Source organism: Dysidea avara, chromosome 7 (assembly GCF_963678975.1).
Source record: "Dysidea avara chromosome 7, odDysAvar1.4, whole genome shotgun sequence".
NCBI classification, from domain to species: Eukaryota; Metazoa; Porifera; class Demospongiae; order Dictyoceratida; family Dysideidae; genus Dysidea; species Dysidea avara.
The window spans coordinates 21,163,887-21,191,657 of record NC_089278.1 but is presented as its reverse complement, the minus strand read 5'-3'; the positions used below and the strand labels follow the sequence as shown (position 1 = coordinate 21,191,657).

The window sequence follows — 27,771 nt, the reverse complement described above, 5'->3', positions numbered from 1 at the left end:
TTCCACGTGACTCCACTCTCTTGTACTCCCCAGTAGACCCATCCTATGGACCACAAGGACATATTTATAAAGGTGTGGGTGAGTTGTATTCCTGTGGTGAACTGCCTCAAGTAGTTCGTGTTGACTCCAAAACTGCACAATCAATGCAACTCAGTGATGATGGGCTGTTGTTTCCATCACGCAAGGAACGTGATACATTCGGCAAGAGCTGCCTCCTTTGCTACGACCGTAAAGACAGGAAGTTGAGATTACCACCAACACAAGTTGGCTTCTTTTCCACTCAGCCAGAGGATGTCAAGATGTACATGTCAGAATGTCTGTGGTATGTGAAAAAGCTCCCAATTGATGTTGTGCTGATTGACGTCAATAACTCCATGCCCACTGGGACAACAGGTTCCATTCTGACATTGACTGCCAAATGTGATGAGAAAAGTATTGTGGCCAAGACTGTATCAAAGACAGATGGAATAGCAGCCAAAATGATTGAAATACCTCTAGATCTTCCTATCAAGTTGCAGTGTTTGTCAATAAACTCACATAAAGATCAAAGGGAAGCCATTGAAGCCAAACAGAATTATGAACTCTCTGGTACTGCTAGTCACTGTACGATGGCAACTACTGAGACTGCAGATGAACTGCAGTCTAGTTTATATATGAACGTCAAACTAAGTGCACCACGTGAGAGATACATGACAATGCGCCGATCAGTTCCGTCAGCTAGTAGTGAAGATTCTGAACCACAACAGATTGAACCACTGTATGAAAATCTAGTAGAAGCTAAAAATAACACACCTCTACGTAAAATATCCCAGCCACTAGCTCCCAAGCCACAGGAGACACCTCTACATCAGCCACTAGCTCCGGGGATACCTCTACATCAGCCACAAGCTCCCAAGCCACAGGAGATAGGAAACATGCAGTCAAGATTACCAGTTCAAGTTAACAGTATATCAGAACATGATCAGTTGATTGATGAAGATGAATACTGTGTTATACCAAAAGAAATTATTGGCATGGTGAAACCAATTGAAAAAAGATGTAGTACATTTGGTAATGACTCGGATGGCTATCTGAAAATTACAGCAGCAAAATCAGCATCATTACCAAAGGCCCGCACACTACCTGCAAAGCAGTTGTTACATCAAACGGACAGTAGTGATCCAGAAGCTTTACTCGGACGTATTAAACAATTAGAGGAGAATAATGTTGAGCTAAACAAACAGTTACAAAACATTACCAACGTGGTGACACAATTACAGACATCCATGAAACAGCTGCAGTGTTTATTGGCAACACAGCGACCTGATGATAACATCAAGCAACTCTCTTTCATGGACAGCAACACACTGTTGACATTACTGCAATCAATGGGCTTGTCAAAGTACGAACAAATATTTCGTGAACACAAAGTCGATGGTGCCAAAATGGCAAGATTAGACACCAAGAGGCTTACACAATATGGCATTACTGACTCTAATGATCTAGCAAAACTGGTAGATATTATAAAAGGCCATGTTTCACCTCTAATCTACTTCATGCAACAACAACAACAACAGCACCAACAACATCCAAGTGAAGATGATCCTTACATGAAGTTCACTAAGACCCCCTACTAGTAACTATTGCTGTACATATCAATAACACTGAAACTAAATTGTACATAAGATGTATTCATATTTCTATTAGCAGCATTGTACAAGTAGAAAAAATCAGTTCCAACATTTTCTGCAGTCATTGTTTGGCTGTTCAATCACTGGAGGGTCATTCCCGGCTCATAGCCAGAGGTGGCGGAGCTTGATTAACCTCCTAATAAGGAAATAAACCAGGTGTAAGCTACAGCTAGAGTTTGTCAGTGCACAGTGAAATATGTTATTGCAAACTGTCAAATTTAAGTATAATGACATGATGACTGCTGCTGTTAGCTGACTTGGTCAGTAAATGGCATCTTATTAACATACCATCACTTAAGCAACCTTTACACTGAAAGCCGTAACTCCTATTGGAAGGTTATTTCACCCATTGTATACTATACAGAGTAGACAAATTTATAGCTGGCTATTTATCACATAAACAGTCTATTAGTTAGCAAGTGATGAGCTATAATCTGATATGAGAACATGTTATACTCCCTCATGTCTATAGACAAAATCTTTAATAGGACAAAATAACATACAAGTGTCAAATGACATTGTAGATTACCACAATTGTACACATTTTCAAGGACTTTATAAACAAGACAGATTACATGGCTGACTAAAAGTTTCATCACTGAAAACCTTCAAAATGATTAAGAAATGCTATGCATGTGATAGGGTGAGCCACTCTATGTGCCATTTGTCTAAACTGACCATAAGTCCATTAAATGAAGGTTTCACTGTTGCTGCACTCTTAAATTGTTGCATGCCCGCATAGTACAGTACAGTGCAGTGGGGGTTTAGAATAGTGGTGGTTACAAGAGACAGGGTTGAGTCCAGAAATGTAGTATCTGGTCTTGACTTGTGTATGTTTGAGGTGAATCTGTGGTGGCTATTGTATTTGAGAGGCGGTAAGTTTCAACCATTTGCTGACCATTGTGAGCACATCACAATGCATATACTTTACTGGCATTAGTACAGTAAGTTTATATAGTTCCTAGGTACTCTCAGTTATGTAACCACTCAGCTAGCTAATATTTTGACTGGATCAAATTTACTGGACAGTGGTTTGTGCTACTAGCACACTGTAAGACTAGGATGTCTGCTCTAGACATTATTGTGGTACCAGATATTTTATCATGTAGAGTTAAATGTCTTTCATGAATGGGATGAATGCCATTATCTAATGCTGACTTGTCAGTTCTAACAACAATTTGGTTGGTATGATCTAACTGAACTATGTCCTATAGATAATGTGTCTCCATTCCTGGTAAGGCCTCTCTGCTGTACCAATAACTCTATTTTTATACAAAAGCCAAGACAGTCATTTCTGCATGACTACAGTAGCTATGTAGCTACATAAATCTCTTTGCAGCAACTGATATATGTATCATTTTGACAACCTCCCCCTCTCCCACAAGCCTTCATTGTGGACCTGGCATTATTTGAGACCAAACATTAGTCCACAACGTGTGTGTGTGTGCGTGCATGCGTGCATGCATGAAAGACACAATGTACATTGAATACTAGAGAATATTTAAGAATTAAAACTTTCATAGCATGTACGATGATAGATATGACATCTCTAGTACAACATTCATGGCTGTACACTGTTACTATTGTATCACGAAAACTGCCTTGTCTTTCCTGATGAATAGCTAGTCATATAGACTATACTGTGACCTCTGTACTAAAAACTAGCCATACATCGTTAGGTTAACTTTTTAGCTCGTAAATCACTTGTCTTATTATGGACAAAGATTAGTGAACCAATCATTGTGAGACTTTGCTAAATGCGAAAAACACAAGCACGCACATACGTACACACACATGGGTTGGTTGTGTAGTTATTATGAGAAGACAAGTTCAGTACAAAATGGTTTGTTTACACAAAATTGTTCAATCTTTGGATCATGCTAACACCTTCTACCCACAGAGTGGTGAGGACATGATAGAAACATCATCTTATTTAACCAACAAACTAATGTGTACCTTGAGGATATCGCTGAGATAATTATTACCTTATTACAAACTAAATTCCATTTGACAATGCTATCAGGGTCATTACAGTAGAGAATCTGAAAATCAGGTGATAAAAATGCCAAGCCAAACTGTCAGGTGAAAACAGAATGACCTTTCTGTGGAAATACACATCAATGCTGGGCTTCATTACATGCAAACAAAGAGAGACCATGTCAAAACAAAATATGTTAACCCTAAGAGGTATATAAGCCACGCATAATTGTTCCTTTATATATATATGCATACTGCAGGAATAATTTCACATACCACCACACAAAATTTCTCCTATATAATCATTGTGCATACTATTTTAGAATGCCTATATTTATGCATATCCCATACACAAAATTACTCCTATGCAATTAGTGTAATTGTATCCTGGACCAGTCACCATGGTGTTTATGCCAGCATGTATTCATGTGTGGTCTGCCATTATCACAAATGTACATCGTCTTGAGTTTCTGTGATAATCCACTCCTACACTGTGTAGTGAAGGTTTCCTATTCTAGTTTGTATACGGTATACTGTAATATAAGCTGGTATGAAACTAATCTATTACCAAGTAATGTCATGGAGGCTGATCACTCTTAGCATAAAAATGTGATTTACCTATTTGTCTTCATCTTCCTTGATTCTTAAGGTGGCTCGGAACAGTTTTCATAAGGTTTCAACAGTGTTTTACAAGCAATCACATTAGCTATGAGGCTTAAATATAATCATTACTGACAAGACTGTGGTTGACCACCAGTTCCTGTCATTTGAAATGAATATAATTATGTTGCATAAGCACACATCATCACAGCATTTAACAAGATCGCTGCGCACTAATATTACAAGCCTCCACACAAAAATGAATTAGTTGCTGGTTTTTCAAGATACGACTGTCGAATTTTGGATGGGCAAGCAGTAGTAAATAAGCTGCAATTGTGCGGAAGCCAATTTTTAATATTTGCTTCTGCCTGGCAGTGGCAAATTTAAAAAAAACCCATTTCAAATCTGTGTGTGACATGGGTAGAATTAACGCGTGAACTAAAGACCTGGTAGGAAAAGTAGCTCCGCACAATGATAGATAATCACGTAAATAGTGTCTAACAGCGAATCCAGCCTCATAGCTCCAAGCGCGAAGGAAGAGTTCACTCTGAAGGGCTAAATGTGTAACTTGCACTACACGCATCCCAGAGAGCTCCTGTTTGTTGTAAACGGTAGAGAACAAATTGCTTCATAGATTTCTGTTAGTACAATACACTTCATGAAGATAATTTGCTTGTTTTAGGCCCTGTAAATTTCATGGTGAAGCCATACGGAAACTGTTCCCAGCCACCTTAAAGCTGCATAAACGTTTACAAAATATATGCACCGTACCTACATAAGCCGTCAGGCTATTAGTGTTCATCAATTGAATATGGAAGGTCACATGGATAGTGCCAACATCATAAAGAACTAAATGGTATTCAAGTTTGATCAATTGCAATGCTTTGCCAGCTACTGTAATTCGCGTAACGTGTTAAAGAAGAAGATATCTTTGAGGTTTGTGAACTCTGTAGATTCTGGAAAGTTTATTTGTCAATCTACAAGTTGGCATGGTCCCATTGTGGCACTGTTCAAGCAGCATCACTTTCAGTAAATCACCCAAGATCAGTCGCCTTGTTGTCATCTTCATGAGCAGAGTCTTCAAGTGAGATAATGGTGATTGTGATGATCAAGGACAGATTTTCAACTGAAATCAGGTGAAGAAGACTGTGAAACAAGTTGAGAAACTGCTTTACTGTTAATATCTGTGAGTTTTGTTACCAAAAAAGTTGTTACTTAAACATTGTGCATTTTTGTGTATTGCTACTATAGTGGGAATCAGCATTGGAAGTGGGTCGGATGACCCGGGAAATCCGGGTCACTTTTTGCCTGGTCAAGCGGGTCTCATCCACGAAATAAATTATTCGGATGTGACCCAGATAATTAATTAGATCACGTGAACTTGAAATATGGCTGCTGGTTGAACATCAGATTTGCACTCGGATTTGCGTGAAGGAGCGGCACTGTTGAACATTGCGTCTGAGCCGCCATCTGCTGGTGTTTATTCTGAACCGTGTGATACCATATCGCCTCAAACTGTTACAAAGCGTGTGGTGTCGGGAGAGTTGGTTCTTAAGATTAACAAGAAGTCGAAGGGCAGTTGTGCTTTGGACCAGTTTCGTCTTGTTTGGGATCCAGTGAAGAACGAGCAAGTACGTGGTGTTGCTTGTTGCAGTGTGTGTAAGTCCTGTCTTCTTTATAAAAGAATGGCAAACGGGGAAGAAAAATCACTAGGCACAAAGAATATGCTGGACCATTTAAAGAAATGTACCCCATCTTCTTGTAGTGATAGTAGTGTTGCAAGTGGTAGTGATAGTAGTGTTGTGAGTGGTAGTGATAGCAGCTGTGCCAGCAAAGTTGTAAAAAGGGTTCCTGGCATGAAGACACTAGATAGCTTCGTGAAACGCACTGGGAAGAAGGTAGGTGAACAAACCAAAATGCTGATTCGTAAACGGACTGCCACTCTTGTTGCTGCCGCACAATTGCCATATCGTTTTGTTGAGCAAGAATCACTGAAAGACTTTGCTCAGGCATTTGTAGATTTAGGTGCAGGTTATGGGCGTGTTCCTGCCTCAGATTTTATTGCAGGACGTAAACAGTTCGAAGTGATATTGTTAAGACATTTGGCCAGATACAAGGTAGCATTAGAGTTGATAGCTGGTCCATCAAAGTTAGGTGCAGTTTCCTTTGTTAGTGACCTGTGGTTAGATAGTGTCGTACAGCGCTCATATCTAGATGTAACCTTTTTCTGGATAGAGGAATCCGGTCCAGATAAAAGACAATGGGCTATTAAATGTGCTATGTACAGTATGCCTGTAAATTCTTTCCCGAGACAATGACAGCTGACCACATCCAGGTAGCCTTAGATAGGATTCTAATTGAAGCTGGGCTAGAAGCAGAGAATGTGCCATGCACCACTGATAAAGGTGCAAACATGGTAGCTGCAACAAACTCCAAGTGTTACATTAATTGTGCATGCCACCGTTTGTCCACCTCTATCAATACAGGATGGGAAAGGTCTTGTGGGGAGAGCACTGAATTGTACTCATTGAATGAATGTGCTGATTGCCTTGTAAAGTTTGTTAAGAAATCAGGTGGGATACAGTATAACTTGCCAGCCACCTTGAAAAGTGGTGGAAAGACACGACTATGGCGTAGTTTGATTAGCAAGTTTTCTTCTATTCTTACTAGCTTTGATGCTTTGAGGCCACTTTGGAGGGATAGAAAGAGAGATGACTTGTTAGTTAATATAGATATAGTACTATTAGAGGAGGTGCTGAAGATACTGCAAAAGGCTGAGGCAATGTTTGATATTTTGGAATATTCTTACATTGTCACTCTTCAATCTGTTTTGCCAGCATACTACTTGCTTCGCAATTACTGCCAACCACTGACAGTGTTGCAGGACGTATCCTCAAAAGGAATTTGGTCATGGCTTTGGATGAGAAGATGTGGATGGACATAACTGCCCTGCATGTTGCAGCATCTTATCTTGACCCATCCCTGAAATCTTTTTCATTCGTTAAGGATGGTAAAGAACTGAGGAATCTACTTAAGCAGGCAGTACAAGCTGCACGGGAAAATGCAATGCATTTTAATGGCATTCTTGTCAGTGATGATTCAGACACTAGTGACCTTGAAGACATGACAGCTAGTGACCTTGAAGACACTAGTGACCTTGAAGACAAGACAGAACGCTCTGATAATGAAACATCTACCAAGAAGGCAAAATATGACCCATTTGCTGAATTTAGAAATGTGGCTTCCAGTACCTCTAAAAGTAGTGGCCATGTATCAGATTTTGAAGCTGATGTTGACGCAGAGTTCCGACATTACAACCCTATAACTGTTGTAGATTTACAGCAGCCTGATGCTGTGAGGTCGGTATTTGATCCTTTGCTGTGGTGGGACAGCAGAGCTTTAACTTTCCGATTTTGAGTTGTTTGGCATGGCAAGTGTTAGTCATACCAGCATCTAGTGCTGAGTCTGAGAGGCATTTTAGTGGGGCAGGACGTATTGCACGGAAAGATAGGAACCGCCTAAAAGATGATGCTGTGGAATCCACTGTTGTCTTTTATGAAGCTGTTAGAAAAGGGATAATCTAAGTGTACATGGACAAGACCTTATCAATTTTAATGATTTTTGTACAATCAATTAGCAAATTACAGATTTTCAATTGTATCTTAATTTATATCTCATTTTACATTTTACAATACAATTAAAAATATAAAAACTACAGAAGTGGGTCACATGTGGGTCACATCCACATTGGTTTGTGGGTCAATGGGTCAAGTGGGTCAACAGGTGTGACCCACTTCCAATGCTGGTGGGAATGCAAAATATATACGTAACTAGATAGTATTGTGACATGAGAGTGTACATGAACTACAGGCCTGCGGTAGCTGACCCAGCACACGGATTAGGAGCTTCGGAATGGCTTAGGTTAGGGTAAGGGTTAGGTTAAGTTTAGGATTAGGGTTAGGTGACATTTTACGTGGGGGTTCAGAAAATTGTTGCTATAAATATATAGGACAAATTTTGTGCAAGGGTATGTAAAATTTCTCCTGAAAACCATTGTGTATAAGGTAGCCAATATAGTGTATTAGTAAGCTTACAGTGTTTCAAATGGATTACATGCCAGGTTTCAATGCTCATCTCCTCTCAATTTTAAAGGCTTTACACACTGCTCCTTTGTCTGGTTTCTAACTATGGACTAATGGTTGCCATAGGAGAGACTGTGATAAGACTACCAAACAAATGTGATGTTTAAATGCTAAGATACTATATGCAGTGATTGTTCTAGTGATTCAACCCAGAAAGGCTAAAATAGAGTTTTCCATGACCAATACATACTCGAAGGCTAAGAGCAATTCCCCTTCTTCTCACTCCCAAGAAAGCCAACATGAGATTGAATCTGGAGACAATTTACAAATGACACTTAGAGAAGTCCCCAGTAGAGGCTCATAAGTACATAAAACCCTTTATATATACATGCCCCTCCTACCCATCAATATGATTCACAATTAAACTAGCTAACATTTTTCCCTTACTTTGGCCCCTTTTCTGTTACACCTTATCAGTCACTAAGTCAAGTCATTAAGTCTAAGTCCTTGAAATTATGTTAGGTAATCCTAAGGCTGCAGCACATGTTGCTGTCAGACCTTCAGTGCTGGTCACTGTAAAGTATTAATAATAACACATTTTATCCTACAGGGAAAGTCTGTATAACACACCTCAATGAACAAAGTCAAGTGGAATTCCAAATATTTGATCACAATCACATACAGCACACAAGTGGGGGATGAACTGATGGATTTCCCTTGAATAACTAGCTTTGGCTTCACTGACAATACTTCCCTCATGGCTTCGTAAAGACCCTCAAAGGACACACCTATGGATAGTTGCTACATCATGGGGGGACCCTGAACATAGATGTGCATGGACATTGGATAGTGTATTATACCAGTACTACATAGCTACAATTTACAGGAAAGGAGTTCATTGCGGTGTTGGTAACATTGATTGAAGATGGCTATTTTATAGTTGCAACATGGGCACGAGTAATTTGCCAGAAATATATGCCCAAAGTCCAAGGGCACAGCCCGAGGACTGCAGGCATACATTTCTGGCAAATCACGAGTGCCCAGGTTACAGCTATTATGTAACACTTCTGTAAGGCTGATAGCCTTAATGCCAATACAAGTTAAAACACTGGATTTGTTATAATATGCATGCCTGAAAGATTCAATTATGGTTAGGCAGCAAGTAACGTTGCAGCTACAGTTGTTATAATAAACTGACGAGTACTACGGATATCGTGGAAAGTCGAGTAGTACAAATTTCGGGGAAGTTACAAGTGTTCTAATGCTTTCCCGTTGTTTAAAGACTAATCACAATGTACTAAAGACCTAAATGGGTAAGCTTAGTTATAGAGTAGTTAACTCGTGTCGTCCGTAATGTGGGTGTGTCTGCATTCAAAAAACATGCCAAAATGCTTGGGAATGCACTGTGAGACTAGTTCTCACCTTTAAGTAACATTTTCCAACTTGCAGAACGGCAAGAAAACCAAAATGCCTTCATTTGACTGCTGCTTCTGGTAATACTTCAATTTGTATTAATCATCACGTGAGCATTGATTTATTTCCACAATCGATTTCGGTCTGAGCTTGTATAAAACAAACAGAGGGTGGTACCACTACCTCATCCACATCAAGGCCATACTTGCTTTGATGAAAGTGGCTTGCTCTTTTAGAAGTGCAACCACTTTCCCGGGATACATTTCAATGTAAACCAGTGTACAATTAGATGTCTCCCTGTGTTGAGGTATACATGGCGAATGTATCCTCTGGAATTCCTTTGATCTGAGGTGTGAAAGTGTTACATACATGTATTAAAGTACAATCACAGAATTTCAAGTTTGAATATAGAAAAAAAAGAAGAGTGAAACAAGGGAGGTCGCCTACACATGCAGATATACTAGTGGTCATGTAATCCTAGGGATTAAGTATCCACTAGTATATCTGCATGTGTAGGTGGCCTTACTTGTTTCAATACTTTTTATTTCTATATCAAAAGAAAGAATGGTGCCAGCAGTAAACACAATTAGTTTGGCATCTGAATGCATGCCAAACCATCAATTACTGAGAAGTGAAATGGTCATTATTCAATCCGTGTTATACATGAAAACAGCATGAGATGTGCCTCTGCAATCAATGCTGTCACTACAGAAAATATGGACAATTCCTGTTATCAATGTGATAGCACATGGTGATGATCAGCAGGGAAGCCATTTCACGCCACAAAGAGTTGATATCTTGTGCTACCAGCATAAAGAAATAAGACACAAAGGAGTACACCATGATGAATGTATTGTACATACGGTAGTACACCAAAAAGTACCTATTGAGCTGAAGCGACATCTAACAGCAAAAAAAGTCCATAGCCTGTTGCACCAGTCAGTAGAAAATTCCACTGAATAAAAATTTGGTAGCAACTTACTGGGAGCATTTCGAGTTGCACTGAAGGCACTTTAGGGCTTCTAATCAATACTGCCAAGGCACCATGAAGGTATGCATTGTGAGGCTGGTTTCTGGTCAATATTTTGTTGTGATAAGGTGCAAACCCTAGTATACAGTACTATCACATTGTATGAAAAATCAATATAGTTGTAACATGGGTGCCTGATATGTATGTGCTTAGCCCTAGGGCCTGTGGCCCTCAGTGTGTCGGGCATATATATCAGGCAAAACCCTGAATGCCCCATGTTACAGCTGATATGTAACACTTCCGATCCATAAGCTTGTGTCAGGTGATTAATCACCGAAGCCAATACAAGTGCAACCCCTGGATACATAATATATACATGCCTGAAAGATTCGATTATGGGTCAGGAGTTGGTACGTTCTGACCATGATGAATAAACAAATCCTGGAGATATTACAGAGAATTTTGGTTACATGAGTTTAATGTTTTAATCAGTGTTGTTGAATCGTTTATGGCATAATTATAGAAAGGCAAAGACGGGTAAGCTTGCTTGTAGAGTGGTCATTTTGTGTAGAGTAGTAATTGTGTGTTATCAGTAATGTGGGTGTGGTCCATATTCAAAAACGTACAGAAATGCCTGCTATAGCACCAGTTTTCACCTTAGCCCAACGATTTTCAACTCATAGGATAGCAAGTGTAAACGTAGCCAGGGCAGTTCCTTTGATTTGAGGTGTGAAAGTGATACATTTTTAAAATGTTCACACAGAGTAGTCCGTGCAGTAATGAATCTGATTGTCATGGAATCAAACTAGTGTAAGTGATGAAAAAAGCATGCAAGTCCACAGGCAATATGTGACCACAAAGAGCATCACAAAATACCAGCGTTGGCATGCTTATCTATTGTTCAAGCTTGCAGATTTCTCTACATAACACATACCAATAGACATTAGGCTCTGTAGCCATGTAGTACAATGTCCATGCACATCTATGTTCAGGGTCCCCCCATGATGTAGCAACTATCCATAGGTGTGTCCTTTGAGGGTCTTTACGAAGCCATGAGAAAAGTATTGTCAGTGAAGCCAAAGCTAGTTATTCAAGGGAAATCCATCAGTTCATCCCCCACTTGTGTGTTGAGTGTGATTGTGATCTAATATTTGGAATTCCACTTGACTTTGTTCATTGAGGTGTGTTATACAGACTTTCCCTGTAGGATAAAATGCGTTATTATTAACACTTTACAGTGACCAGCACTGAAGGTCTGACAGCAACATGTGCTGCAGCCTTAGGATTACCTAACATAATTTCAAGGACTTAGACTTAGTGACTTGACTTAGTGACTGATAAGGTGTAGCCAAAGTAAGGAATTGTGAATCATATTGATGGGTAGGAGGGGCATGTATATATAAAGGGTTTTATGTACTTATGAACCTCTACTGAGAACTTCTCTAAGTGTCATTTGTAAATTGTCTCCAGATTCAATCTCATGTTGGCTTTCTTGGGAGTGAGAAGAAGGGGAATTGTTCTTAGCCTTCGAGTATGTATTGGTCATGGAAAACTCTATTTTAGCCTTTCTGGGTTGAAGCACTAGAACAATCACTGCATATAGTATCTTAACATTTAAACATCACATTTGTTTGGTAGTCTTATCACAGTCTCTCCTATGACAACCATAAGTCCACAGTTAGAAACCAGACAAAGTAGAGCCTTTAAAATTGAGAGGAGATGAGCATTGAAGCCTGGCATGTAATCCTTTTGAAACACTGTAAGCTTACTAATACACTATACTGGCTACCTTATACACAATGGTTTTTAGGAGAAATTTTACATACTCTTGCACAAAATTTGTCCTGTATATTTATAGCAACAATTTTCTGAACCCCCACGTAAAATGTCACCTAACCCTAATCCTAAACTTAACCTAACCCTTACCCTAACCTAAGCCATTCCGAAGCTCCTAATCCGTATGCTGGGTCAGCTACCACAGGCCTGTAGTTCATGTACACTCTCATGTCACAATACTATCTAGTTACGTATACATTTTGCATTCCCACTATAGTAGCAATACACAAAAATGCACAATGTTTAAGTAACAACTGTTTTTTGGTATAAACGAAACTCACAGGTATTCGGCTCTGCCTGTTTGGGCATGTTGAAATTAGGGATTTTCATTATGCCAGTAATGACTCTGGTTCTTTTGAGGTCCATTGTATCTTGTTATTTGATTTTAACATCTTTCCTTTTTTCTTGGTCAAAACCATCTTGCGGTATGGTAGGTGACGCAATAGAAACTGAGGCAAAGCCAAGGTTGAGTATTAGTTGGTTAATGCCTTGCTACTGTAAATTTGCTTTTTTTCATTGTAAATAAATTTTGAATGCAAAAAATGGTACATAATTACTATACTTAATTTTTTATACTACTAGCAGCTATACTGCATGTCTTTGATTAACTTTATTAGAGGTTCAAAGTTCTGTGTGTAACTTTTATACAGTAGCAATAATTATTAACTTTTACTTAAGACAGTTCAAATGCCAAAAATATAGAGAAACAATATGTATCTACCATTGCAACAGCGCTCACTCAGGCTATAAAGTATTGACACGTTCTAATGAAGTGGTTGCAAGCCGACTTAATACTATTGTTCTAGCCATGCCCCACACACTACTAGTCCACCATAACTATTCCATTTGTAGACATGTTGATGTGCCTCTATCACTGCATGTAAAAATTGACAGCTTGTATCAACTATCAAAACAATTATATAAAGAGAATACCATATAACAAACAAATTTAATATTGGTGAAATTAATATTTGGCGATTTGCAGTTGGCAAGATTTTAATTCAGCAAAGTGCTCTCACTGAAAAAAAAATTGGTAGCATAGGCCATCTAGCGTGTGTCTATTGCATTTTTAAATATGTGTATTCTATAGTAGTAGAATTTCAAAGCACACAATGGGTGGTATAGTCTAAACATTACTATTAAGTTTCAACTGAAAACTGATTGTTATAATTTCCTTAGACAGGAGACTAAGTAGTCTCTGTACATATATGGGATATGATCACCAAGTGATTGTGTGGGACCATTGCAGTCTTTAACGTGTTAACTTTTGTGGTTATTGCTCCTTTTATTTTACAAAATTTGATACTTCAAAGCTGATCTTAAACACAAAGTACAGCAGACGTATGGCTCTTCTTTGTGAATGCCACAGAGACACAACATAACTAATGGATAAAGTACTCTAATAGAACAGTCATTATGTTGGTGGTGTGGTATACTTTTAGTGGAGATTACAAAATCCATCCACTATTAAGTTACACACACAAACACTATACAGGCTATATGGCTTCTAAAAATGGCTCGGGAACCTGGCCATCACTTGGTTTAACATTTGTTGTTTGTTTTAGCACTTGGAAAGTCAAATATTTCACAACAAAATGTGAGTTTTGATTAGACAAACGCATTACAAAAAATTTCTCTGGCCAATTTCTGATCCTTATTTACAGCACTATACAGTAGTCACAAAATATATTATAACTGATACTGTCATCATTTAGAACAGTGATTTACACACAACTAACATAGTCACTATGGCAACACTGTTAACTAGATGGTCAGTGATAAACAGGTGGTTAAGTTGTCACCATCAATGTAAGGCTCAACAGTTCAGCAACTACATGATAATTAGACTTCTTGGAAATTAAATTGTAAGCTCATGTGCCTTTAATCAAAAGAAGTATCCTTACGTACTTTCATGTGAATACATGACTGCTTACTACCAGAATGCCTAAAGGTTTGTGAAACTGCCAAACCATCAATTAAAAACTTCACACCACAGGTATTAGAAGTGTATTTCTTGTGTTCCTTATCCCTCCCCACACCCAAAAAAGAGATCATTGGAATACAAAATTATTAATGCGAGTTCATGCATTCCATTTGCCATAGGCAGTAGTTTACAACTTTTCAAGTAACAGCAATGATATACACACACTGTATTAAAGTACTAAAAGTTAGTGTTCTGACAAGCATTATGCATTAAACTACACCAATCAAACTCTACAGTCTTCATCAACAAGTGCTCAAGTATTTGCAGTGTTTGTATCAGCACTAAGTTTTTTGATTGTGTCCTTAATCCTGAGAGTTTAATGTTTAATTTTACTTAATGTACAGATGAATAAGATCAAAGACCCATAGCACTTGTGAATGTGTAATATCAGAAATCAGACACATGGTCTATGAGTCTAGCAAAGTTTCGTGGGAGGCAAAGTTCATGGACTGTGTGGAAACCCTTGAACATAGAAGAGGAGTTGGTCACCAATATTTATCTGGTAGGTCCTTTGTACACAAATGACACATTTGGGTGGCTGGCTTTAACCTTACTAAGCAAGTGGTCCAAAAAGGCAAGTCACTTCGACAAAAAGTGATGCATTTGGGAGTTATCAAGTAATAGATTTCTACACAAACATACAAGTATAATATCATACAGTACTACTGTATAATAGGGACCACAAAGGAATAAGGCATGGCCCACGAAATAACATAACCCAAAAACCAGCCTTAATTTTCCCTGACGACGATGAGGCAGTATTGGTTAGGTAAAACTAAGCCCAAACAAGCTTTCAGATCAACCCGAAATGCTTTCAACAAGTTGCTATGGGATTTTAAAATATATATTTAACGGAATTTTCTACTGACTGACTGAGTAACTGACTGATGCCTTCAGACAAGCATAACTCGACAACAGCTAGGGCTACGGACTTGATTTTTTCACTGTTCGACGTCGCTTTGGCTCAAGAGGTGCCTTTTGGCATACCACAGTATGTACAAAGCAGGACTTACCAGTGTTCTCCTTTGTGTCCCATTCATCTTCGCTGACAGCGAAAAGTGTCAATTTGGCGGTAGCACGTGATCTTCCCTTCGTAATGGAAATTATCCGTATTTTTCACAGTGGCTACTTTGATTGCAGAGGTGCTTTTTGAATAGTACTTGATTCATACTGCTGTGTAACGGGTTGAACATAGCCACAAAGGGACACAAAGGAGGACAAAGGTAAGTCCATGATGCATGTATTGTATGTACTGTGATATGTTAAAAGGCACCTGTCATGTTGAAGCAACGCCAAACAGTGAAAAATCAAGCCTGTAGCCTTAACCCATTATTGAAGTATGTTTGTCTGAAGGTATCAGGCAGGAAGTTAGAAAATTCCATTGAATAAAAAAATATTAAAATTACGTACTTTGTACTGGATATGTACTGTGTAAACAATAGTTTAGCACGACTAAAAGTTTAATAAATCACAAGTCAAACATTTTTGACAGATAACCGTTGAATTTACCATTTAGCCAATAATGCATTAGGTAATTCACAAACTGCCTACAATTTAGTAAGCTTAAAAAGTTTCATCATTTACTATCCTAATGTACTAAGTGATGCAAGTTAGTGCGCATAACACTGCCACATGTTGAATTGTGTATTCTATTTGTCAAATTAGCATGGCATTCTCAATGAATTCCACACTATTGAAATCTGACTCTATACTGTTGTTGTTATAATTATGAAATCAAATTCATGTTTCATACCTCCTTAAGCCTATTGACATACGGTAAACACGTTCAATTGTTGATGTGAAAGTTTAGAATGTCTTTATTAGGAAAGACGCCAAGAAATCACACACCTTTTGCAAAGCATGAATGGTGAGCTAATATAGCACAAACGTATCTCACAAGAACACACTGTTGTACACGGTAAAGTTTTGACTGGTGAAAATTTCTTCTCTCTCAGTTTGCTTCATTTTGTATTTTATTAGTAGACTGGACTCACAGACAGGACTTGTGGACCGGGCTTGAAACAGATTCTTAGCTATAAACCAGGTGTTATCTAGCTCTTGTTATTATTGAGTTACAACTGCTGATACTGCACCTCCGTAAAATGTGTGCCAACACATGACTTGTACATAGTCTGAGGCAAGACTAGCTATAGACACACCTCTACGACATAGTTATACTATTAAAGTGGGTGGTAGTGTGGCTACAGAAGATTCTTGTGATAGCCTGAAGTCATTACCGCCCTACCGGTAGTGGAGAAAGAAATGGGACACAAAGGTGAGCCCATGATGGATGGATGCATTATAGCTGCTGCGTTGGCAAAAAGGCAGTCTTGGGCATAAGCGACATCAAACAGTGAACAAATCAAGCCCGGAGCACTGACCATAGTCAAGTGTTTGAAATAAGCAGACAGAAACATTAGGACATGATGTCTGTACAAAAGCATATTTGATCAGACATTTGTACATACTTGTTTTTTTGCCTTGGAGCACTGTCAAGTCTGATATCCTGGAGGAATTTTCTACCAATAGTAAGTATATCATGATCAGACAATGTGTCTGACCAAAATGTAACATGTTCAGACAAACACCAATTTTGGTCTGAAAATGTCAGACGTCCGACCATTACTGTGACTAAGTCAAATTATGAAGGGATCAGTTAATCAGTAGAAAATTTAGTTAATAAGTACTTGGGGTCAGTTGGTCTGAAGGCACATTTGAGTTTGATTATGTCTAACCAATACTGCCATAATGTCATGAAGGAAAAGTGAGGCTGGTATTAGGGTGATATTATTGGGCAGGAAAGCCCAAACTTCATGATCACTACTATCATATTGAATTTACCACACACAGTCTGTTCTATGCACTGGGAAGACAATACTTTATTTCACAACCAAACAGCTAGCAGCAGCATTTTCCACAACATTTAAGCATTTATTGTCATAACACATGTGGTATAATTACGCTGTAAGTAGAACAAATTGATAGCCGGAAAACTTGGCAGGAGGAAACTTTGGAAAATTTGCTGTGATAGGATAGTAGCGAAAAAAGGTTTGGTGAATTTGTTAAAAGCTAATTAGATTTCTATTGAACAATTAGGCGGATTTTAGTTTGGCAAAACACTGCCCACTTGCCACACTTCCCAGCTATATGGTACACATATTCTAATACTTCTTGTGCAACAACAAAAACAAGCAAAGTCACATGCACAAGATTTTGGCCAATCAAATCGCTTCTTTTTTAAAACTAAAATTAACGCAGGTAACTTCTGCTTTAAATTTGTTGTCATACAAAATCTGTGTACAGCCCTGTACATGACCCACACCAGCTGGTCATGTGATCCGTGATAGTTGGATCATGTGATCACAAAATTAGTTCGTGTGATCTAGTAATAAAATCACATAACTAGTTTATCATATGATACACTAACCAATACTGTTAATCACGCCTTCGGTGAAAAACATATCATGCATACAATTATGTACTCTGTGTGCATTTATTAGAATATATGGGGTACACAAGTAGCTCACCTGAGCCTCCTGGACTAGTGCACACAGTTCACAGAACACAGACAGCAGTAAATCGTTGAAGAAAGTACCCTGTGGTGGTAATAAGAAAACATACATGACACAACACACATATTGGTAAAAAGTTTGAAGTGCTACACTCTAATTATTGGGTCATTTATGCCTCTAAATTAGACAAACCACTTTTACATGTTTACATGTAGGAGCTTTTAAAGGTCTGCATGCTTTAGTGAGTGTTATCAAAATTAAAAATCTTGACAAATACGAAAAGAGAGAAGCACTCCACAGTAGTGGTCTGTCTACAAGAGACTAGCTTCTAAATGGAAGGAAACATGGTCTATCCAGACAGTTTCTTACATCGATTCCTTTCTTCTCTCGAATCTTGCCTCTAACAGTAGCATGGCAGTACCAGCCAATTAATGGCAATAGTGTGTAGACACCATGTGCTAGACAACTCTCCCCAACTGACTCAGCATTCTTTCCTGCTGTGTAGCACGGGATAATCCATGTGATCAGACCTAGGGGGAAGGGCACGTGGAGTGATAACTAACGCGAATGGAGTACCAGCTGGTGGTGGTTATGAACCCATTAGAGAATCCAGTAGTAGTATTAGTTCATTGAGGGTGGCTAGGTAACCCTAACCCTAAGGTTGGTTAGACTATAAGCACCTGCTCCAAAGAGTTTGATCCTAGTCTCAAGCCCCACTTGTGATGGGGCTTGGTTGATTTCACAATAACACTTGAGGAAGGTGTTGATGACCTTGTTCTTCTCTGGTCAAATCTTCACCTTGTAAACAAATAGTAGGCCCAGACACTTTCTCTAAGCAGGCACTTAATAGTCTCTAATCAATATAGTGGTGGCAAAAAGTAGTCTGGCCATGCAAGACTATTTTAGGGTTCAGTGTAGTTGGTGTAATTCTTTTTGTACAGATCAGAGCCTTCTTCACCTGTAACACTAATACTATATATCATAATGACTTAGTGATAGAGTGTGGGTCAGATCTCTGGGGCTTTTATGCTCTAGCTTAAAGGTTGAAAAGAAACACGGAAAACTGTTATGCTCCTGGAGGTGGCAGACAATGTACAGCTGGGAATACAAATAATATTCCAGAGATATGTTATCCAATGTTTTGGATAATATTTCAATATTTGTTCAAAGCATCTGTTCTCAAGTTTCATCAGTTGAATTGTTCGCACGTGTAAGATTTTGGGGGTTAAGTGTTTCTGCACAAAGACCAACACAGCGTGATTACACAAGGATGAAAATGTATTAGAACACAGCTAAGAAAAAAAAAGACGAACATATAAATATTTCGGTAAAAACTCACAAGTTGTAATGTCAGAGAAGCACCCGAACAATCCATGTGACCAAACTTGAGACATCTTTTAGCTTCGGCAGCACAGGAAATGGCTAGGGAAATGAACGATGTCCGATGATTGACCACTGATAGAATAATGAAATCTAGACGCGCTTAATTCTCGGTGCGCGTTTAATAGTAAAAATTTGTTTTGTGGGTGGAGTGTGCGTATTGTAGTTTTTGCCTAATTCACTTGTTCAGGGGAGAAAAACGGGATAAAATGTCGATGTTCGAGAGTTATGAACAACAATTCTCATCTATCACCGCGGACATCACCGCGCGGATCGGAAAGATACCAAATCTTACAGGAAGTGAGCGTTAACTTAGTATATTTGAGTGCAACACCCTACTTTAGTAGTACTTGTTGTGTTACAAGTGTACCTGTCTTTCAGTAACATCTTAAGACACGTTTAAACTAGTTTTGTTCTAATTAGAGCACATTATTGAGTCATGTTTTGTCACTCTAGCTGATAAAAAAACTGAAGTTGGCGTTGTCCAGGGCAACCTAGATGAAGCCAAAGAACTGGTGAGAGTTACAGCTACACGCACACACACACACACACCCACCCACCACATACAGATAATTTTGTATTTTTTTTTTAAATGCTTTATAAGCAGTGAAGCCCCCTTAGTTTCATCATGGCCCAGTTATTGTCACATACGATAAGGTATCCCCTAATATGATGCAACCTATAGTGACCACATTGGAACTTGATCATTACAATTTGTTTCCTTGAAATGACATCACAGATAATAGTATCCTGTAATTTTGTGTGTATGTATTAAATTAACATCGTTTTCTAAGTAAAATATGCTTATCTAGTAAATGAAGACATCGCTGAACCCTATGCATATAAACGTCTTATCAGTATGAACCAGCTGAAGAAACACGCAGAAATACTTGCCTGTGAAGCAAAGCTTACAATATCTTTATGACAATATCATTTTAAATAATTGCGAGGCATGAAATCGATCTTCACTTATACTGGAGCCCTGCTTAGAATCCATGATGCTGTGATGAAGCATTGATTGACTGACTTGTTAAGGAGAAGGTGAGAAACCAATTCTAGTCGCGCGAAAGTATAGATGTGTTCTTGAATCTTATTGGAGGCTGATGAATTCCTTGAAGTCTGTATTGTATGTCACCACACCCTTGTGTGTGGTCTGGGTGAGACTAAGAATCAATAGGCTAAAATTTATCATACATTTAAGGCTACACAGATCCATCACATGAGAATAACTGGTGTTATTTAATATAAGGTTGTCCTATCTATTACAGAAAGTGTAAAAGCATGGCTGCTAACAATAACAGTACATGACCTTTATGATAAAGGAGGCAAAATGTCCATGAAGTTTGTATTCACGAAATGCTACAACAACAACACAATGATTAAAAGTCTGTTCACTAGGCTACTTGGAGAAGGTTAAATGAACACTGTAACTACAGCAGCTTACTTGTTATGAAGCGATGAACAACAGCAAGTCATGTCTCCATGTTTCTAAATTAGCTACATGTTTAATATTAATTGTGGGTTTCGTATATGGCCTGATGGAAAATTTAATGGCAAATCCAATGGAACTTGTTGCGAGGCGATAGGAGCAACAGCCACAGAGTTATGGGTCATTTTATAAAGGTATGTAAAGGGTTTGCGTATTTCCTACTGAAAAGTTGCTTACATGGCTAGTTTTGGACTTACCATTTCTGTTAGGTAAAACCCTGGGTATCATTTTAATCCTTGTTACATCACAAGTGGATTGACGTAAATTGCATAGCCATAGAATAGGTGCTTCGAAAGTTACAGTGCTTTGTGCAAGGCATGTGTATTAAGTTTAAATCCAGTTTTCGGGTTTAAGGGTTAAAAATACACTCAGGTGTGAAAATATGTTATGTATTCGTTTCAGTCCAAGAGAACATGGCCTTTTTTAAATTGGTTTCCTTGTTGTCCCAATCATTCACATGCCTAGGAGTACAAATATTATGTTTTGTTGAGAGTAGGGCTTTAAATAGAACAAAACTGGTGAACCTTTTATTAGAGTATTATACAGAAAAAAGAGTCAAGTATATAATCTGTATCTTACTCATTTAAGTAAGTTCCAAAGTTTTATGAGTAAAGTTAGTCATGCCAGTGTTGTATTGGAATTTGATTTGTACAACCAGACATGGTGGTGCCTGGCATTGATGTTGTTGTTGGGTGTCCTTTTTGATGTAGTAATATCATGTGGATGCCTTCCTGGTTTTCTGAAATCATTTTGAACAAATTATTTGTACATTAATTGTGTGTGGTTTTTTGTGTCTGTGAGCAAGCATAAAATTTTCTGTTCAAGCAGTGGACGTTAGAAACAAAGGCTATGTAATTACACATGTAGGCTTTTTTCTATGAGTTGATTAGAAATACAGCAGTGACAAAGTACCCGAAAATGTGACCATCTCAGCAAAAACCTGTAGTTCACACAAACATGTGTTTTGAGGGAAAAAAACAAAATGTTAAAATATTGGTGAAATTACGCATGCTATAATTAGAAAAAAAATACACAAGTTTTGAGCAGAGAAGCTAGTCTCGAATCAATTAAACATATACACCGTCTTATTCACCTGCTCATGGAGAACTTGAAAGTCTTTGTTTCATTTCTGTAGCCACAATGTTACGCGTGTCATGTTGATTTGTTTATCATGTAGTAGATGTAAACATCGTTGTTCTGCAATAAAACTGCCTTCATACGCGTATGCGCAAGTGAGGGCTAAAGCCATACCTTCATTAATTTGCCAATCACATCGTACATATTTAAATCCCAGTGCTGTTGACTAATGCAAACGGAAGTTATGGCTGTGAATGTAAACGCCTGTGGTTTATTTTTAGTATAGTCACTGTACAAATGGATTTCCTATTGTCCAGTGCTATAATTTCATCACCACTATAAGCTTAACTTTGTTGATCCATTCCTTGGATATAGTGTAGATAATGCTGAGAAAATGAAATGAAATTTGGTAGTTGTGAGAACTAAGTAGGTTTTTGCTGAGATAAAATGTAATAGTAGGTACAGATTAGTCATTTATGTTTGTTTATTGTACAGTAACTGTTGCAATTTGCAAAAAAGTCCTTAATATGACAGGTACTACTAGCAGTCTAGTTTGCACCTGTTTTGTAAGTACATATAGGTACCACATTGCCCTCAAATTACGACTCATCCCATATAAATGCCTGGTTCTGTTTAGTTGCTGGGGGTGTAGAACATAGAAATATTGGGTTTTGAATAAATGCTTGGTCTCAAGTAAACACCAAGTACAGTCATACTTTCTAACAATTCTATGCTGTGATGAAGTGCAAAATGTTTTATGTAACAAAGTTGCTTGAATACACAATACAGTGGAACCTCAGTTATCTGAACCCCTTGGGACCAGGTGTGCTCCATAAGTCTGAAAAGTGCATATCCCTGAAACTGTAACCTTAAAATAACATAATCAAATTTGTGACCTTCTCAGCAAAAACCTGTCTAGTTAGCACAAGCATGCGTATTGAGAAAAACGAAATTTTAGAAAATTGTGAAATTACGTGTGTCACAAAGAAAATTTTACGCAAGTTTTAATCAAACAGGAAAGGAAGTGTTAAATCGATTAAACCTATGTACCATCTTATTCACCCACTCATGGGGAGTTTGAAAATCTTTTTTTCATTTCTGTAGCCCCAATGGTTTGTGTGTCACGTGCATTTGTTTACAATGTGGTAGATGTAAACAAAAACGTCACCATGTAGCCATTTCTTCAATAAAACTGCCTTCTTACTCCTATGCACAAGTGACTGTAGGGCAAAAACTATACCTTGGCTAATCTGCCAACCATGGTGAACACTAATTCATAAATGGCTCAGACCACGGAGTGGTTGCCAGCTATTTGGAATTATATGAAGAAGGTGAAGTTGAGCATATCAACGGTGTTTGGCCAGTTCTCTTAGTTGAACAGCTTTTCGCAGTAAAAATATCCTCCGGATAAAAATAAAAATCCACAATCGAACCACCCACTTCGGCCTTTTGAATAGCTGCAACCATTCCCTACGGGATGGGTGGGTGGGACCGTTGATATGCTCAACTTCACCTTCTTCATATAATTCCAAATAGCTGGCAACCACTCCGTGGTCTGAGCCATTTATGAATTATAATTCAGAAGGCTCAGTCTCACATATCAACGGTGTTGTTTGTAGCTGGTTGACTGTGTTGGCTGAGCACCGCTCTGCCGAATGATGTGTTGTCTATCGGTCTATAGTAAAATCGTTGAAAAGTTGACTCAGAACTCCAACCTGCAGCTTTGAGGATATCTGAGGTGGAAATCCCTGCTGATGCCACTGCAGACGAGGAGGCTCCTCTGACAGAGTGAGCACCAAATATTGAAGTATCAATGCCTGAAACTTCCAGTAAGGACTTGAGCCATCTAGCCACAGTACTTGAAGACACCGCCTTATGTGGCTTGATGATTGCTACCAACAGTTTGGTTTCCCTTTCCGGAAGGGGTTGTGTTCTACTCTCATATTCCTTCAAGGTTGACACTGGACACAATCTACTCCCTCCTGGAAGAAAGGGAAAAAAGAAATTTGTAATCTGTGATGTGGACCTTGACTGTTTGGCCAAGGTGCTTGGATAAAAACAGACTCCGTCTGGGTTGTACACCCGTTTGGATATATCCAGTTTTGACAGATCAGCTGATCTTGATGGGCGAGACAATGCAAGCAGCATTGTCACTTTCCATGATAGGTGTTTCAAGGACAACGTCTGATTGTCCCCTAGTGTGTCAATGTAGTTTAGTACTTTCTGAACATCCCAGGTCTGTGAATAACGTGGCAGTGGAGGTCTGGCATGAAAGACTCCCTTTACAAGCCTGCAGACCAGGGGGTGTTGGCCAACTGTGTAGCCATCGATCTTCTCATGAACTGAGGAAATTGCCGACCGATAGGCATTTACAGAGCTGTATTGGTATCCCTCCTTGTAGAGGTATGCCAGGAAGTTTGCCACCTGGGCTATAGGGCTACGAAAGGGATCTGAACTCTGTTCAGAACACCAGCAGTGCCACTTAGTGAATAATGAGTCATAGGACTTGTTTGTTTTAGTCCTCCAGGAATTAAGCATAAGTTCTGTAGCTTCCTCCGAAAGCTGCTGACCTCTGTATCTCTCCCTGAGATATGCCATACGGCTAGTTGTGGGAGCATCAGTGAGTTGTCCCTGTTGACCATTATCTCGGTTTCTGTTGTTATTAGTTTGGGATAATCCACCAACATGTATAGGAGTGTGGGATACCATGGTTGGGATCTCCACACTGGTGCTACCAGCACTATGTTGGCTTGTTGAGTCTGGACCTGAGAAAGTGTCCGGCCTATCAGATTCCATGGTGGGTTGGCATACCCCTTGATGTGGGTCCACACTTGGAGAAATGCGTCTGTTGCTTCTGCAGATGGATCTGGCTGCCAACTGAAGTAGCGTGGGCACTGGGCAGACAGACGAGTCGCAAAGAGATCCACTTCCAGTGGACCAAAAGTTTTCCTGTATTTTGTGGAATATGGGGGGAGACAGCTTCCAGTCTGTCCTGTCCGTCTGGGCTCGTGATTCTGCATCTGCGATAGTGTTCTGGATTCCGGGGAGGTGTTGAGCTGTGATGTGTATATTCCTCTCCAGACACCACATCCACAGATCCTTTGTCAGATTGACCAGGTCTCTTGAGACTGTCCCCCCCAGATGGTTGATGTAAGCAACTGCTGTGGTATTGTCGATCCTCAGCAGGATGTTTAGTTTGGACTTGTTTTTTGCAAATGACTGTACTGATAATGTTGCTGCCAGCAACTCCAAACAGTTGATGTGGAGGGTTACCTCCTTCTGTGACCATGCTCCCCTTGTGGTTTGTATTCCACAGCGAGCTCCCCATCCCTGTAGTGATGCATCGGAGTCGATAATCATGTCTATCTCCCTCTTGAGGAGAGTCTTCCCATTCCATTTGAACATCTCCGTGTTCCACCATTTCAGCTCTTCCAAGCTGGCTGGCGAGAGGATCAGTGTTCCCTTGTAATCCTGGGAGTTGGTCTCCAGGGCATTGGAGAGAGCCATCTGCAGGTTTCTGTAGAAGAGGGAATTACGCATGTTGTTGAATTCATTTTGCCCAATAGGCGTGCTAGTATTCGGGCTGAGGTTGGCCCTGCCATCCTCATTATCTGTCGAGACTCTGCTCGAATCTGTTTTATCTTGGCAGGAGGAAGTCGTAGCTCCATATTGATGGAGTTGACTGTGAGACCCAAGAACTCTATGGTCTGATCTGGGGTGAGCACAGATTTCTCTGTGTTGATGATGAATCCCAGACACTCTAGTAGGTATACTACAGCTTGAGACTGATCCAGAACTTGCTCCTTGGACTCTGCTATAAGGAGTATGTCGTCTATGTAGACAATCATCCGAATCCCTCTCTGGCGTAACACAGCCAGGGCTGGTTTCAGAGTCTTTGTGAACACCCATGGGGCGGAGCAGAGTCCAAAGGGAAGGCAGGTGAAGCGGAAGGTTTTCCCTTGGAATTGAAACTGCAGGTATCTCTGATGTGATTGGTGTATCGGAATTGCAAAGTATGCGTCCTTCAGGTCGATCTTTGCCAGCCAGTCTCCCTGCTCCAGAAGGTCCTTCAGGGTGTGAATTCCCTCCATCTTGAAGTGCTCTGGGTGAACAAAGCTGTTTAGCGCTTTGAGGTTGATGACGGGTCTTTGCCCCCCATCCTTTTTGGGTACCAGAAATATGTTTGAGTAGAAGTCCCTCTCCGAGGGGCACTCCACAGGTTGTATCGCCTGTTTCTGTAGGAGTTTGAATATTTCCTCCTGTATTAGTGTGACCTGCTCCGAGGTATAGTGTGGAGGAGTTGGCCGTGACTCTTGGCGTGGCATTGCCACAAAGTCTATCCGGTATCCCCGTACCGTACTTAGTACCCACTGGTCCTGTGTTATGGCAGACCAGTTTGCCATATAATGAGCCAACCTGCCTGCCTGCGGCAGGTCTGGTTGATGGCAATGTTCTACTCCGAGACATGCAATCTGATTCAATAGGGTACTTTTCCAATTCATTATCACACTTTTTGTAAACGTGTGTGCATGAGTCACTTGTTCCAAGTGTTCTTCTGGAATAATTTTCCTTGGCTTGGCCGTCCTCTCTGGGCTCCTCCCCCTCCTCGTGTCGGCTTGCGAGAGTAACCCCCCCGGCTGTTGGGGGGGGCCTGGTCGAAAAAACGGCTTGGACGTGCCAAGGGTGGACCTCATTGCCTTCACTTGATCCACATGCTGCTTCGACTTTTGGGCAAACTCCGGCCCAAATAAAGAGGGCGACGCTTCTCCGAAGTTTGAGTCCTCCTCGACCAGTGGGAGCAGTGCCTTATTCATTTGTGAGATGACCTTTGTGCGTCGGAGGTGACTGATTCGGGCACTGGCATTTCCCAGTAGCTTAACTGCATCTGTGGCAGCACTAACAGTTTCCTTCGGGACGTCCTGCTTTGTTTCCAGGATGGCACTAAGTGGGGCAAGGGCATCAAGCACATGGGATGGAATTGTAGCCAACTCCTTGTCCACAGCCTTGGTTGTTGGTGGTATCTCAGTCTTGAGGTAGCTATCCAGCTGAGGTGTCCGGGATGCTGTCACTTTAGGAAGAGAGTACACATTCCTTACTTTCAGGCGGTCTGCATACTCCAGTCTACTGGTACAGGCTTGTGAGATAATAGACCCCGTCTCCTCAGACACTGCGACTACGTTGGTGGGGGGAGCTTGGTGCTTACCCGGTCCCACGGGCTCAATGTCGGAGTTGTACTCCCACTCAACTACCTCACTGTATTGAGGTGTATCAGGAATGTCCTCCCAGGATCAGGTCCTCTCACGAGTGGGACTCTTCGAGTTTCTGTCATGGCGGCCACGTGTTTCTCCCCGAGGTGACGACGCCGATCTACTCCGAAATCGCTCAGGTAAGGAGCTGGGGTTCTCTCTCCGAGAGTGTGACCCGCCTCTGTGGTCCGAGCTACTCCGAGATCGTGACCTCGAGGGTGAGTGACATCTGTGGCGCCGGCGAGAGTGCCGCTTGCCATGCTTCTTCCGCTTCTCCGAGCGATGCTTCAGCTTATTCAAGTCATTCTGTAAGCTGTCGAACTTGTCTGAAAGGTTTTTGACTAGAGACTCTAGTTCAGACATGACCGTTCGAAATTAACTGCGAATACGTGTTTCAGCTAAGAAAAAGGCCGAAGTGGGTGGTTCGATTGTGGATTTTTATTTTTATCCGGAGGATATTTTTACTGCGAAAAGCTGTTCAACTGAGAGAACTGGCCAAACACCGTTGATATGTGAGACTGAGCCTTCTGAATTA

General features: G+C 40.0%; 2 protein-coding genes across 2 annotated transcripts in view; one reads left to right on the top strand and one right to left on the bottom strand.

Annotated features, from left to right (window-relative positions):
• Window positions 1-1,650: 1,650 nt before the first annotated feature.
• On the bottom strand, window positions 1,651-19,542 carry LOC136260376 (uncharacterized). Its single transcript, XM_066054088.1, has 4 exons — window positions 19,384-19,542; window positions 18,414-18,574; window positions 18,060-18,128; window positions 1,651-1,806 (listed from the first exon to the last, which is right to left on the bottom strand). Exons 1-4 carry the CDS (start codon window positions 19,436-19,438, stop codon window positions 1,762-1,764), a joined length of 330 nt encoding a protein of 109 aa, XP_065910160.1. The 5' UTR covers window positions 19,439-19,542; the 3' UTR covers window positions 1,651-1,761.
• LOC136260375 (vesicle transport through interaction with t-SNAREs homolog 1A-like) overlaps window positions 19,528-27,771 on the top strand; it is a 27,696-nt gene continuing 19,452 nt past the window's right edge. The window contains exons 1-2 of the mRNA XM_066054087.1: window positions 19,528-19,724; window positions 19,881-19,939. Coding sequence (XP_065910159.1) covers window positions 19,634-19,724; window positions 19,881-19,939 — 150 coding nt within the window. The 5' untranslated portion in view covers window positions 19,528-19,633. The remainder of the gene's footprint in view (window positions 19,725-19,880; window positions 19,940-27,771) is intronic.